At 52.4% G+C, this 15,203-nt stretch overlaps 1 protein-coding gene across 10 annotated transcripts in view; it reads right to left on the reverse strand.

The window, feature by feature from the left end:
• Positions 1-15,203, reverse strand: part of LTBP2 (latent transforming growth factor beta binding protein 2) — a 94,617-nt gene that overhangs the window by 36,579 nt on the left and 42,835 nt on the right. For all 10 annotated transcript variants that reach the window (XM_057542654.1, XM_057542653.1, XM_057542652.1 and 7 more), the window contains exons 4-8: positions 14,001-14,191; positions 11,822-11,992; positions 11,091-11,297; positions 9,969-10,255; positions 8,849-8,951 (exon numbers count right to left, since the gene is read on the reverse strand). In XM_057542654.1, the coding sequence (XP_057398637.1) occupies positions 8,849-8,951; positions 9,969-10,255; positions 11,091-11,297; positions 11,822-11,992; positions 14,001-14,191 (959 nt within the window). The remainder of the gene's footprint in view (positions 1-8,848; positions 8,952-9,968; positions 10,256-11,090; positions 11,298-11,821; positions 11,993-14,000; positions 14,192-15,203) is intronic.

Raw genomic sequence — 15,203 nt, forward strand, 5'->3', positions numbered from 1 at the left:
AGGCTTTCTTTAGTTGTGGCGAGCGGGGGCTACTCTTCGTTGTGGTGTGCGGGCTTCTCACTGCGGCGGCTTCTCTTGTTGTGGAGCACAGGTTCCGGGTGCACAGCCTCAGTAGCTGTGGCTTGCTGGCTCTAGAGCGCAGGCTCAGTAGTTGTGGCGCATGGGCTTAGTTGCTCCGCGGCATGTGGGATCTTCCTGGACCAGGGCTCAAACCCGTCTCCCCTGCATTGGCAGGTGGATTCTTAACCACTGAGCCACCAGGGAAGCCCCTCATATTATTTTAAATCCTGTTTCTCTGCAAGAATTTTTTAGCGTCATTTCTCCACTTGGTGAGGGCTGCTTTAGTTAAAACTAGACAACCTAACTGAAAAACCCCACAAACAGAGCATCGTCGTGCATTACATGTTGTGATACCAAAGACAAACATGAGGAGGTGCCGTGTTTCCCTGGAAGCCCCACACTTCCCTGAGGACACTTGCAACAGTCTGACATAGAGATCAAGTGAGGACATAAATTAGTAAAGCTTAATTTTTTTTTTTAAGATTAAAGAACTGTAAATTGAAGTTGTAATTTTTTTTTTTGCCACGGATGGTCTTCCCCAGGGTTTGCATGTTCTTCCACATGGGGACTGGGTTTCAGCCTAAAAGGCCGCTGTGTGGCGATAAGTGAGTATTCTGAAAATGCTGACATTGAGAAGTAGGATGGGGTGAGGCCGGGAAATGTGAGCGCCTGGCCCGGGGCCTGGTGGCATGAACTGAAGACAGGGAGGAAGAAAGAAAGAGGGGAAGTTGTTTGGAGAAACTCAGAAAGCAAGCTGATTAGATGCAGGAGCAGAAGGTGGGAAGGAATATCTTGAGGCTGATGCCAGGGGCCGGGAGAACTGAGACAAGGGGACATCTGGACAGGCCTTCGGAGGCGTGAGGGCTTTGGTGCATATTGTCCTGTCTGTTTCTCATAATAACCCTGCAAGCAGGGGTCATTATCCCCATTTAACAGGTTAGGAAGGAAGGTGAAGCTCAGAGGGGGCCGAGTCGGGGTTGCAACCAAGCTTCTGGCTGCGAAGAGCACATCCCTCCTGCGCCCAGAGAGGAAGGGAGGGGGGAGCCAGGAGGCCAGGGCAGCAAGGTGGTGCCAGGAGGGAGGAGGTAGGCAGAAGGACCTCGCTTCTTTACGGAGCAGGAGAGGGGTGGCAGAGAGCTGGGTTCAGAGTAAGGCTGGGAACCAGCTGTGGCACCTGCAGGGTACCCCGAGCTGAGCAATGTGTGAACTCAGAAGAGCGGGGCTCATCCGTTAGTCTGGAAACATGCGCTTTTTCTAGAAAGTGATTTCCTCCTGAGAGGACTCTGCCTTCTCACTGGCCTGAAGAGAAATTGTCGGCTGGACAGCCCTTGGTGAGGGCAGGCTTCTAGAGAGAAAGAAGTGTCAAAGCCAGCGTCCCTGGTGAGACGCCCATTTTTGCCAGCACCCTGCACCCCACCCGCCCCAAACCAGGGCCCTCAGCGCCCTTCCTCAAACCTCACAGAGGCCGCCTATAGGGGGCTGGGTCCCAGCTTCTGTAAGACCAAGTGCAGCAGCCAATCCAGAAAAATCTGCTTATATCTCTTTGGGGGAAAGAAAGTCGAAGTTGAGATGACCACATGGAAGGGAGAACCCTTGGCTTGGGGTGAGAACTCAGCACCCACCCACGGCTCTGGGTGAGATTTCGGCAGTGATGGGGGAGGGCGGGTATCACCAGGCGCACCTCTCAAGTGCTCCCACCACACGTAGGCCTTCCCTTGCTGTAGTGCTTAATGGACTGTGCTGTGGTTGCCTGTTTGCTTGTCCATCTCCCCTGCTAGTGCATAAGCTCTGTGAGGACAGGGACCTTGCCTTCTTTGTCATTGCCATGTCTCTGGAGTCAAGCACAGCACACGGAATAGTATAGGCAATCAAAAGGGAATGAGTAATAATAGCAGACACTAAAATAGCTCATACTATGGGCTAGGTCCTATTATAAAGGCTTTACAGGTAATAACTTATTTAATCCTCATAACAGGCCTTGGAGATACTTACTAATATTATCCCCATTTTACAGATGAGCAAACTGAGGTACAGAGAGGTTAGGAAACATGCCCAAGGTCACCCAGCTGGTGGATTGAGCTGGGATTATGCATCTGCTTCCAGAGGATAAATTCTGAACTATTCCTCTCTACTGCCTACAAATAAATAAATGAATGAACGAATTCATGACAAGCCTTAGGAGTTGTCTAGGCCAAGAATCTTAGGGTCCAGAGGTCACAGGGAGATGCCTGCCCAGCAGGAAGCATATCACCCTTCCTGGGAACTCCTCCTCTCCCTTTTTTAAAACAAGGGATCAGGAGAGTGAGTGGGGAAAAAAAGGCAGGGACACCCAGAAGGAGGTCAGAAGAAGTAATCAGATGCTGGGCAAATGCTCCGTAATGTGTACAACCAAAGCATCATGTAGAATCGGTAAAGGAAATAGTGAAGAACCTGTACTCCTCCCATGGCCCCTCAGCCAGATCAAGGATAAATCAAGGATCAGAGAGCAGAGGACTTGTGGATCTGGAAAAAGAGAGTGGCTGATCTGGGATTCCTGTGGATGCTTCAAAGAGGCTCTTGGGAAGTGGTCTTGCAGCTTGGACTTTGACCTGAGGAGCCAAAGCAGCTCCTGAGGGGTCAGCTGGACTCAACCTCAACTCCAAGGAGTCCGAACGTCACCAAATGCCCGTGAAGCACGTAGGGTAGACATGCATGACTTTCCTGGTCAGGAAACCTTGGCCATGTGGGCCTGGAGCTCAGGTCTTCTGGCCCCGGCCCCCGGCCCTGTCCACTCACTGCTGCACCTTGGTTGCTCACCGATGGGGAAGGAAGCAGAGGGTCCCCTGGCTGCAGCCTGCCCCCACCCTGCTGATTCTCACCCTTGGCTGCTGGAATTCCCAAGGAGGCCTCAACAAGAGCAAACTGATTGCTGGAGACAGTTTTGGCCCTGACTCCGAGACAGAGCTCGGGGAGGAGACAGTGGAGACATATGTCTGGCCACAGGGCTGTTTACAAGTCACGCTGATCTCAATCTGTGATGACAGATGGCTGCAGCAGGGAGATGTGGAGGGTCCCTTGCCACACACCCTTCTGCCCAGAGAACAGATACACACACACACACACACACACACACACTGGACGAGGCTAAGTGTGATGCACAGGGGCACGTGAGCAGGCTGGAGCTGAACACGTGATCTGCAAACTTCAGGTGGGTAAGCTGGAAAGAAACTTTGACTCCCCGGGAGCAGTGGAAAGAGTGTGGGTGCTGGGGCAGCCAGACTTGCATCTAATTCCTGGCTCCACTCTGACTAGCTGTGTGACCTGGGCACATTTCTTAACCTCCTTCAGTCTTAAACTTTTCACCTGTAGAAGTACAGACAGAAACTCAGTTCGTGGGTTGTTGTGAGGATTAACTTTACTGAAACAACCAATGTCAGACTGAAACTAGCATAATGCCTGGCACAGTCCCTGTAGATGTTCCTCAAGCCTCCCTCCCTCTCTTCCTTCCTCCCTCCCTCCCTCCCTTCCTTTCTCCCTCCCCCCCTCCCTCCCTCCCTCCCTTCCTTCCTTCCTTCCAGAAACACAGTTTCAAGGAAAGCAAGCTGGCCTGCTGCCCCTCACTGGCTGGAGAGACTTGGGCAAGTTACTCTCTGAGCCTTGGTTTTCTTATCAGCAAAATGGGGATGCCTTTTCCTTTCTCAGAGGGTTATTGTGAACACTAACCAGGCATGCAAAACTCTGAGCATGATGCTTATCACATATTGGTAATTATAATAATGTCCATTATTCCAGATTTTCCTCCTTGGTGAAGTCCTAATGGATCCCCCAATGATTGTGGAAATGCCACCCAAAGACAGGCTCTGACTGCTTCCTTGGGAGGCTCCGGAGCCAAAGTGGGTGTCTTGGTCACCATGAACAGTGAGGTGGAGACGGGTCTGGTCAGACCCCTGGCTCAGACAGGTGCCACTCCAGCCACCGCAACCTTATCCCTCCCCAGGGCTCTCCAGGCCAGAGATGCCACGTGTCAGTGACACCCCTGCTAGGGTAGGGAGGGTGCTAACTTGAGCTGAGGCACAACTCCCAGGAGGCTTCGAGTCCCTTGGAAGCTCTCAGAACAACCCCGAGCCAAAGAATCATGGCTTTTATCAGCCCAACAACTGGAATCCTGAAAATCTCATTTCTTTAGGGCAGGAGACTGGGCGTCTGACCCAGAGTTACAGAGAACAGGAGCTCCACCCCGGCACAGATGTTCCCCCAGCCGGGGTCCTCTAGCTCAGCAAATGCCTAAGCCAAGAAGCAGAGGAAGGGGATTACAGAGCGATTAGAAGCAGGGCTCTGGGGTCACATAGACCTGGAGTTTCAGGCCCAATTTCCTCATCTGTAAAACGAAGATAGTAACACCCACCTAGAGATGTTGTTAGGATGCAACGAAATGAGAATGAACTTAACGTGGTGCTTGGCGCGTATTACATCCTCTGAATAAAGGGCCGCTAATGAGGACGTGATGAGAGCGAGGCTGCCGTGACTCGCCCTAGGGTTCTCTGCTCCAGCCTCCTCAGACATCACCTTCACATGCCCACTCTCCCCAGGGGCTGGCATCACAGACCTACACCTGGAGCATTCCCTGTGGGCAACGGCCATGGCAAAACCCAGCCAAACCAAGGCTTTCCTCCTATTGAGAGTTTCAAATAAATTTTCAGATGTATATATAAACCTACATTCCCTCAAAAATCAATTTCCTTCCCCCACACCTTCCACACACCTGTTCTTGGTAGGCATGCTCGTCGTGGCGGGGAGTTCAGTACTTCTGGAAACATCCCATTATATTGCTGGGCAGCTGCAGTTTTTAATAAGTTGTCCCTACTGCTCAGTTTCCAGTTGAGTTCTGCCTACTAGAAACATCCACACATCGGCTTTTGCCCACCCCCTGAAACCACACGGAACAAGCCTACCCACTTCCCCCCAACCCCTGGATGTTTCTTTCAACACATCTCTGTTAATACAGGCCTGTACTGCAGGTTGCTGCTCTGCCTGTCTGTTCAATCCAATCTTCTGGCAGGATGTTGTCCTTCATGTATACGTGGAATACAGTCCTGGGATGCACCCTCTTGACTGTAAAATCCTTGTCTAGCATCCTGATTTGTATTGTCTTCAGGTTGCCCAATGCCCCCCTCCCCAGAATGATTAGGGAGATCCTGGTCCCCTAAGAATCAGACACACTGTGGTTTGAATCCTAGCTCCCCTGTCCTAGCTGTGTGACCTTGGACAAGTTCCTCAGCCCTCTCTGAGCTACATTTTTCTCCTCCGTCCAATGGGGATAAAGATCCTTAGCTTGCTGCTGGTTGTGACAATGAAATGAGATCATGTAGGTGCAAAGCACGGCATAGCGTAAAACTTCGGTACCTGGCAGCTATTATTGTTTTTAAGAGAGAAAGATGCAGAATTCCTTGAAGGGGAAGAGCAAGAGAATCAGCTCTCCCTGGAGACACAGGGAGGGGCCTGGATTCTGCGGTGAACTCATCCTACGCCAGGCAGTCGGAGAGATGGTCTCGTGGCAAACAGCCGCGACCCACCACTGCGGGCCGCGCGCCGTGTGCCAGCCCGGCCTGCCCCAGCAAAGGGGCCTTGGGGTTGACACAGCCAGTGCCAAGCCAGATGGGGCAGCGGCCAACTTTCCAGTCAACCCAGATGTCTGTCTTTCTCGGATGAAAACTCAAAAATGTGGCCTCAGTCAAAGTGGCTTTGGAGAACTGTGTGCTCTCCAGACCCTGCAGAAGCTCTGAGCTGCGACTTTTGATAACTCCCCAGGGGTCAGGATGATGTGGCTCAGTCCAGGTCCTGGCAGGTCAGCTGCATCTGTCACTCAGAGTGAAGGGAGAAAGGTGGGGGGACCAGAGGCTGGCCTAGATTGACTCTCTGAGCCATTTCCCTGAGAAAGAAGGCACTGAGGAATTTTTCTGGAAGAAAAGGGATTTGTCTGTGCCATGTAACTGAGACTTCAAGGCAGTCCTTTCCCATGTCAGAAACAGCAGCACTCTGCAGGGACCATCTTCAACAGTCCTGTACAGCCTCAGAAGCCAAAGGTGATTTAGCGGAAGCCATGAAGTCACATGGTTCCCCCCCGCTGCTGGCTTCATTACTCCCCTCACACCCTGATCCTACTAGACCACCTTGTTGGGGATGACAAAGCCCTTCCCTGAGGGGCACAGCCTTATTTTATCAGAAGAGAAATAGAGGTTCAGAGGGGCAGAGCCACCAGGGCTGAGAATGTTCCAGAACTCAGGAGTATGCCTGTCTTGCTAACCATTCCCAAACCTACCCCAGCAGTTCGCCTTTTTTTCCAGAGTCTGGCACAGTAGCTTGCCTGTCTTGCCTACTTAAAGAAACATTCCCCACCCCGGCCCCAGGCTTGGGCCTGTAGCTAGGTGTCTGGCACCTGTCAACACAAACAAGGTTCCCCAGCATCTTGCCCCTTCTCTCTACAATGCCCAGCTGCACTTTAATGCATTTTAAATGTTTACATTGCCCTTTGTAATTTCTTGCTCAGTGTGGGGAATGCCTAACATTCCAGGGTCTGCACCCTGGTGCCCAGCTTGCTGAGGTATGCTACACACAGTGAGGGGTGGTGCTAGGAGGGGACAGGGAAGGGGTGGGAGGGTGGGTGCTCAGCCTTGGGTGTGCTGTGCTCCAGGAAATGTTCTCACTTTCTCCATCTCACCTGCCTGTGCAATTTCCTTGGGTTGTTAAGCTCTTTCCCATCTCTTTGGCCCACTCTAATAATTCTATTTTTTTTAAATAAATTATTTATTTATTTAATTTTTGGCTGCATTGGGTCTTTGTAGCCCCGCGGGCTTTCTTTAGCTGTAGTGAGCAGGGCCTTCTCATTGCAGTGGCTTCCGTTGTTGTGGAACACGGGCTCTAGGCGCGTGGGCTCAGTAGTTGTGCCTCGTGGGCTCTAGAGCACAGGCTCAGTAGTTGTGGTGCATGGGCTTAGTTGCTCCACGGCATGTGGGATCTTCCCGGACCGGGGCTTGAACCCATGTCCCCTGCATTGGCAGATGGATTCTTAACCACTGCGCCACCAGGGAAGCCCTACTCTAATAATTCTTCAGACCTCATCCTGGATGTCACCTCTACAAGAAGCTTTCCCTGATCCACCAGTTTGGGGAAGGATCTCCTACCCCTCAGTGTACAGATGTGCAGGTTGTGCACTGCACAAAAGCACCACATCTAACAGAATCATTGGCATCCTGGATTTGTCTAATTATAAAGACTATTTTGAACACGTGGAAGGGGCACCTTTCTCTAATTTGCACAAAGGTGGTCCCAGTTCTGCTGTCTGCGCCCCCCTCCGCCACCAGCCTGTAAGCTTGGAGAGGGGAGGCACTGTTTCTACCTTGTTCTCCACTGTTAAGGCCTACACACTATGGGTACTTCAAATGGGTATTTCATCGATGAAAATACTTGTTGGCTGAGTGGAGTGTGGGATATGGAAGTCTCAAGGGTGGGTCTGACCAGGAGGAAGAAAAGTGGTGAAAACACCTTTGGCCTGCAGGGGGAGATGCTGAGCAGCTCCACACACTCCTCCCAATGGGGCAGTGGGTCCAGTCTCTCTTCCCTTCTTGGAGGGATACTTCTAACAGTAATTATAACAGCTACCACTTACTGACCTAATGCTAAGTACAGGTGCCATCTCATTTACTCTCCACAGCTGCCTTACGAGGCTGGCACTATTACTGTCTCCATCTCACAGATGGGAGATGGGGCAGAGAGAGGTCAGCAGGCAGAGCTGGGACTGGTACCTGCCATGTATTGGATGCTCAAGCCTGAAAGCTTAATACTACCCTTTGGTGCTTCACCAAAAAATTCTATCACACTGAGAAACTGTCCACATTTATTTTTAGTTTGGAGAATATGGTCACTGCTCCACAGCTGAGTCTGAAGTTAGGAACAGCCCTGCCACTCCCCACTTCGGGCTCTGGGCCAGGCCCCCCACAAAGCTGACTCACCAAGTTGACTTTTGACAGGCAAAAGAAATACATGCCAGGCCCAGACCCAAGCCCAGGAGTGAGACCTGCAAGAGGAAGACAGGCTGAGCGGGCAGGAACCACACTCAGGCATAGGTACCTTGTCACCTGCCTCCCAGCTTTAAGATCAATGCCTCTGAGAGTGGCATTTTGCTCACTCCTGAATTCTCAGTGCTCAGTATAGGCGAGGCACCTGGTGAGTATTTGCTGAATGAATGAATGAATATGTTAGGTTTTCCCACCACAAAAAAAGAGGGCTGGGAGCTGAGTTTCCCATACCCCAAGGCCGAGGACATTCTGGAACAGATGCCCAACACTGATTCAAAGGCTGAAAGGCAGGAAACAGGAGGTGAGGAGGAGGCCTAGGGGTCCCTCCAGGGAGAGAATGAGGGAAACACTGAGTCACTAAATCAAGACCTCTGGGCCCCTGGTACCTGGGTATGTGGAAGGGGGTTGAGGGGTAGAAGAGGGCCCAGCATGGGATGTAATTCCTAAAATCTGAGCAAGAACAACTGGCAAAAGAGAGTAACCCATTCCAGGCCATCAGACCGAGCAGGCAGGCCACGCTGCACCTGGCAATGGGTCTGAGCCGTCAGGAGCCTCCGCCACCAGCCAAAAGCACACTCAAGGCAGATTTGGAAAGCTTTCCTAGTTTACCAGCCTGTTCTACCTGCCTGGCCTCTGAGGCCCTGGTGGGAAATGCAGGGGGTGGTGCCTGCAGCAGAGGCCAGGCCTGGGGAGAGCTTTGCTGACAACCCTGGACCCTGGCACCCAGCACTCACCTGGTCTGGGTGGACATGGGGCACAGGAGGTCACTCCCCAGAAGGCTCCCACACTGCCACAGCAGTCCTCTTGGGCAGTCAGCTCCAGCAGGGGGTTGGCACACTGGAAAAAAGGCCATGGACACTCATCACCTGCTTCCCTCCCCTGCTGTGCACAGAGATGTCGCAGGAAAGCCTGAGACATGAGCTCACCACTCACATCCTGCAGAGAATGCCCCCACCCAAGGGAGGGGAGGAGAGGGGAGGAGTTGTCCCGGAAGGAAGCAGTGAAACCCAAAGTCCACTCTGCCAGACCCTAAACTTGGGAGGGGAGTGGCAGGGACACATCCAGATAAGATCTTCTCTGTGAAGTCTGCAAACTGCCCCCATCCATGTTCCCAGCCCACAGAGGTTGGGATTTCCTCCATCAAACTCCAGGGAATGCCAAGGCCACCTCCCGTGAGCAGGGTCCATGCCCAGCGACACCACAGCTGAGAGGTCCCTATCCCTTGGCTACTCCCTACCTCCCCCAGTTCCCAGGAGGGGTTTCCGGAAACGCCAAACTGCAATCCTAGGAAAAACCATCCTGGGTCTGGCTTAGCCCCTATCCTTAGGTGCCTGGACTCAGAAAAGCACACATGATTTCCCATCACCGACTGAGGATGCCACCGGAGGTAGGGGGGATGGAGTGTCTTATCTTTGCACCGCCAAGGCTTTGGGGTTTAACCTGCATTTGCTAATTTCACATCTCTGTGACTCCACCCTTAACTGGAGACCAAACTCCTTCTCTCCAGATCTAATAGCCCCACTACCCACGCACCGGGAGTCCTACACTCAGCTCCAGGAGAGCCCAGGATTTGCTGGGACACAAGGACGCATGTTCCCCTCCAGAGGGGTCCTCTCTTGGGTCCTCTTCTGTGTGCCTGGCACTGACAGGTACCCAGTGGCGACCAAGTAGGAGGCTCAACCCCTCTACACTCAGGCAATTTTATGCCCTGAGTTTTCCCATGTGGGGAATGGGAGACCCTGTAGATTCACATTCCCTAAGAACAAGGAGGAGAGAGGGAAGGAGGAGGGGCACCGCAGGGAGCAGTCGTGGTCCCAGAAGACCCCGGGGCTGGGGCAGGAGCTGCATTCTCACCTGTCCGTTCACAGCACTCAGGTAGCACCGGCCCAGCAGTGCCGGAGGCCTGGGCACCACTAGGGGTGGTGGCCGAGGAACCTCTCCAGACCGAGCCGGGATGCTGTTGCTGTCCCAGTGGCCATGGCCGGGGCTGGCGGGGAGCCAGGGCGAGGGTCTGGTCTCCACGCTGTTCTCCTCTGGGGCCTCCTCGACCTCGCCCCGTACCCGAGCCACCTGGTGGACCTGCACGGAGGCCTCAGGCGGGTGGTGGATGTGCACCTTCACCAAGGAGGGGTTCGCAGAGGCTGGGCACAGGGGCTGGGGTCAGAGGTGGGGAAACAGGGCCCCACCCTCTGAGGAGTGGCAGCAGCCCTGGGCCAGGCGAGCCACTGGCTGTGTCTCCCCAAAACTCGTCTCAATTTCTTCACTCTCTACTCAAAACCTAGAACAATACCCCAGGGAGGACAGGACCAAGCACAGACTCCTCCCCTCCACACCTTTTCTTGAAAAACCTTCATTACCAACTTCCAAACTACCTTCCTGATTCCACCTCCCCCCATGATCCTGCACAACCTTCGAGCTCCAGCCCAACAGACCCTGCATGGTCCCCGCTACATGCCTTTGTTCACACCACTCCCTCTGCCCAGGAAGCCCTCCACTCCCCTCTGCTTAACCAAAGCCTACCCATTGTTTAAGGCCTAAGTGAAGTCCACCTCCCCCACGCAGCCTTCCCTGAACTCCCCAGGCTTGGGGCTCTCCATCCCCTGATCTCCTACAAAATTCTGTATTTTTTGTACCCTTTATTTGGCACCTAATAATGGCAGAGGAAAGAAAATGTTTTATGATGCCATTCTTTCTCATCCATCCTCCCTCTATTGTTCAGGACCATGGGTTCCTTGAAATCAGGACCCTACCCTCATACTCTTTGGTCTCCCCCATCGCACCCAGTAGGGGATAAGAGCAAAAAAAAAAAAAAAAAAAATGATGAACTCGGAAGGGCAGAGAAAAACTTAGGGAATGAAACTGAGCGCTAAGCGTAGAGGAGAAGCAAGGGCTGGAGACAGCTTCCTGTCCCCTCCATCAAGATGCCAGCACCCACCCTACGTGGTTACCCAGGTCGCCTCCCAGCCCCACACTCACCCAGCTGGTTGGAGAGAGGCAGTGTGAAGGTGGACTGCTTCAAGGGGCCCGGTGGCGAGGCCCTGTGGTGGACCCCCTTCTCTGGAGGCTCCTTGTCCAGATTGGGGGAGGGCAGGTGGCAGAACTTCCCAGTGGAGTTGGTGGGGCACCAGCATTCGTCCCTACCAATGCAGCGGCCTCCATTCAGGCAGGGGATCTGGCAGAAATCTACAACATCGACCTCAAGGTGACGTGGTGGAAGAACACAGCAGCACCTACTATGTGGCCGCTGGGTGACAACAGGGAAGCAGGGGGAACAAGACCCCCAAATCTGGATGGCTTTGGGAACCGGGCACCCCCTGAAATGCAGGGACTTTCCAGGAGGCCTGGGAGGATGAAGGAGGATGGATAATAACAGGCCTTGCCTTTCCTCCACCCTGCAGTAACGTGGGGGATGGGACGGGAGTGGGGGGCTGGGGGGGAGTGGCACTGTTAACGCCTTCACTTTTCTGTGGAGGAAACTTGGATTCAGAGAGGTTGTGTGACTTGCTCAGAGTCACATGTGACAGAGCTGGGTGAGGACTCAGCATTGTGTGATTGGAGACAACTCACAGGAGCCACGGTATGAGAGCACCCGGCCTCCTTCCTGCAGAAGAGCTGGGCTCCAGCCCAAGGCAGGCCTGTCCTTCTGGCCACCCCTGCACCCAGCCCCAGGGCCAGCCAGGAACCATGTGAGCGGGGAATGGACTCACAGATTCGGAAACCAGACTTGGGGTCATGCCCGTGGCCGCTCTGGCTGTACAGGGTGGTGGTGTCGCCACGCTCGCAGCTGCTGGCACAGCGCCCGTGGGCACAGGTCTGCTTGCAGATGGTGGGAGTGAAGACGATCTTGATCTTCTTGATTTTCTCCGTGAGATTCAGCCCTGCAGAGAGAGGGCTTGGGTCCAGGGGGCAAGGCTGAGAGGCACAGCTGTGACCTCCAGAGGCTGGTTAGAAAGGCCCACGGGACTGGGTTGAATCCATCCCAAGGGCATTTGCTAAGTACCTCCTGGATGCAAGGTCCATAGTGGAGGCCGAGTAATAGCTCACAGCCCAACATCTACTGAGGGATGCCAACAGGACAGCACCTGAGCTCATGCATTATGCACAATAACTCTTAAACCTCTTGAGTATTATTTTAGGTTGAACCACTAGAAATTGCCATTTTTGTAGGTTAAAATGGTTGAATGTTGGCAATGTTCTTACATCTGACCTAATATTTCCATCTGACAGTTAAGGAAACTGAGGCTCAGAGAAGGATAGGTTGCATCCCAAGTCACACAGCTAGCAAGGGCTGCAGCTGGGCTTTGCACCAAAGGGCAGAGAACAGAATGTAGCTCAGACTTGCCAGAGAAGAGAGTTTTCCAAGAGAACACCTGAAAGAATGATTAGAGTCGGGTTTTGGAGGCCCTAATGGCCAGAACAAGGATAGGGCACTTTATTCAGTTGGCGGTGGGAAATCATTGAAAATTTTCAGTGAGAGATCAAAGAGGAAGTGGGGGGAGGGTAATGCCATCTGAGCTGGGGTGTGCAGGTGGATGGAGAGACAGGGTGACTGGTTGGGAGGTCATTGCAGCAGCGTGAGCTGAGGTCGCTTCACTTAACACAAGTGGTGGCAGTGGAAATACAAAGGAGGGGTATTCATTCTGTATAGGGGGCCCAGCGGGGAAGCCAGCAGGCGGAGGGGTTGAGAAGGGAAGTACAAAAGGTCTATGGAGACTTGACTGTGAAGGGAGGAGAGATAGAAAGGAAGGCAGAGGGAAGTGGAGAAACAGCCATGCGTGTGTGTGTGTGTGTGTGTGTGTGTGTGAATGGGAGAGCTGTAAGTAACTGTATATGCTCTAGGGAAAGGGCTGAGTGGGGGACAGGTTGAAGGGGGAGGAGAACCGGGGGAGGGGGAGGGCAAGTGACAGCCTAGGGTTCCAGAAGAGTCAAGAAACAGTGGGATGTGCCTTAGACAAGAAGAGGGGCACTTCCTTTTCAAGACGGCAAGAAAGGTCATCAGCTATAAAAAGGACACTGCTGCATGCTATCCACGACATGGATAAACCTCAAAAACATTACACTAAGTGAAAGAGCCAGACACAGAAGGCCACGTATTGCATGATTCCGTTTATATGAAATGTCCAGGATACGCAAATCTATAAGGACAGGGAGTAGATTAGTGGGACCAGGGGCCGAGGCGAGGGTGGGAGCGGGGAAGGAAGTGACTGCTTAATGGGCGTGGGGCTTCTTCTTGCAGTGATGGCAATGTCCTGTAATTAGATAGCGGTTGCACAAAATTGTGGATATGCTAAACATCACTGATGTGCACACTTTAAAATGGGTAGGAAGGTGAGGACTCTGGGGAGTGGAAAGCATGGCCATGGGATGGGGCTGGGGAAGGTGCGGGCAGCTTGGAGTAGCTGCTCTGAGGAATGAGAGAAAGTGTCCCGGCACACCGGGAAGGATTGCTGGGCAACGAGCAAGAATGTGCAGAGGCTTGAATCCTCAGGGATGCTCAGCTCTCTCCTCTGGGAAGCAGAGGCCCCGCTGTAGGTAACAAGGGGTTTGCAGGAAGGATGAGGTGGAAGGACCAGCGCCAGGGAGGTGAGGTTCACAACTGGATATGAAGGAAGCAAAGGCAGGACAGGTGACAGATGGGGCAGAAATGGAGCAATCAAGGTCTAGGTGTCTCAAAGGGGCAAAGTCTCCAACAGCTGGTTTAGGACTCCTGGAGCCCGACACAAAGCAGATGCTTGACAACTGTTTTGTACGTTGGCTGAAAAGATAAGAGACAGGGTGACAACTTAGCCCTTCTGAGAGGGTGAAGGGGGAAGCAAAGGTGGGGAGAAGGAGATCCAAGATTTAGATGTCCTGCTCTTTGAGGACCTGGAGCCAGGGTGTCCTTACCCCAGGAGGATGACGGATGGTCCAGATATGCTGCCTGCTGGGCACCATGCTTCCGCTCAGGGCCTGGCCCCATGGGCAGGGCATTGGAGGTCAGCTGGCCATTGGCCGCAGTGGCCAGATAAAGTCGGACAGTCTGGGACAGCCCCACGTGCTGCTGGGTGGCATGTGTTTGGCTGAGCCCACTCAGGGTCCTGTGGAGACAACCGGGGCGTGCGGTTTGCATCCCAGGAACAGTGTCTCTGTGCCCTTCCTGTTCAGGACGTCCACCCCCGCCTCTGCGCTAGAAGAGTGTTCTCTGTTTGGCTGCCTTCTTGCCAACTCCAGGAAAATGGAGGTGCCCTGAGACAGGGGAACAGGGCTAAGGCCAGCTGGCTAGTTCGGTGGGAGTGCCTACCCCTTTGTAGAACTGCCAGGCTTTGGCTGGGTATTCTGGGCAAGTCACTGAGCCTCCCTGGGCCTCAGGGCCCTCGACTGCAAAATAAAGGTGTTAGATTGGTCCCATGTAGCTCTGACATCTGAAGAGTTTGAGACTCTTATGGACCAGCCCTTGCCCTAAAACTGAGTCCTGTGCCTGCTTCTTGCCACTTCTTAATACAACCTTTCATACAAATTGCTTGTGGAACAGGTGCCCAGCAAATACACGTTAACAGATTGATTCAGGGGCGGAGCCCTGAATATCCCTCTGATTAATGTTATTGTAAAAATAATATAACAACAATATTCAAGGAGAAAAAAATGAATTCATCATCCTCCTACCCCAACATGGCAAATACTTTGGCATATTTCCTTTCAACCTTTGCTCAAGTATATGTTCTTACACTATTGTCATCACTGGCAGATACCATTTAAATTCTGATTTTTCACTTAACATTAGATCGTACTTTATACAATTCCACAATTTTCATATTGATCATCTTAATTGCTACAAGGTAGTCTATCTGAAGATGAATCACAATTTATTCAGACATTTTCCTGTTACATACTTAGATTGTTTTTTTAATTTTTAACTGTGGACATCCTGACTCATATGGCTTTTTTTCTTCAGTTAAAATATTCCTTTAGTATAGGGGGATTCATTAAACTGTTTTTATTCTGTATATTTGAAAAATATTTATAAGAAACATTTTGAAAAGGCTTATTATTTTAGGATTAATTCTGTGGACTAGAATGACCATATCAGAGGTTACATTTATGGCTCTAGGT

Source organism: Balaenoptera acutorostrata, chromosome 3 (assembly GCF_949987535.1).
Source record: "Balaenoptera acutorostrata chromosome 3, mBalAcu1.1, whole genome shotgun sequence".
Classification (NCBI taxonomy): domain Eukaryota; kingdom Metazoa; phylum Chordata; class Mammalia; order Artiodactyla; family Balaenopteridae; genus Balaenoptera; species Balaenoptera acutorostrata.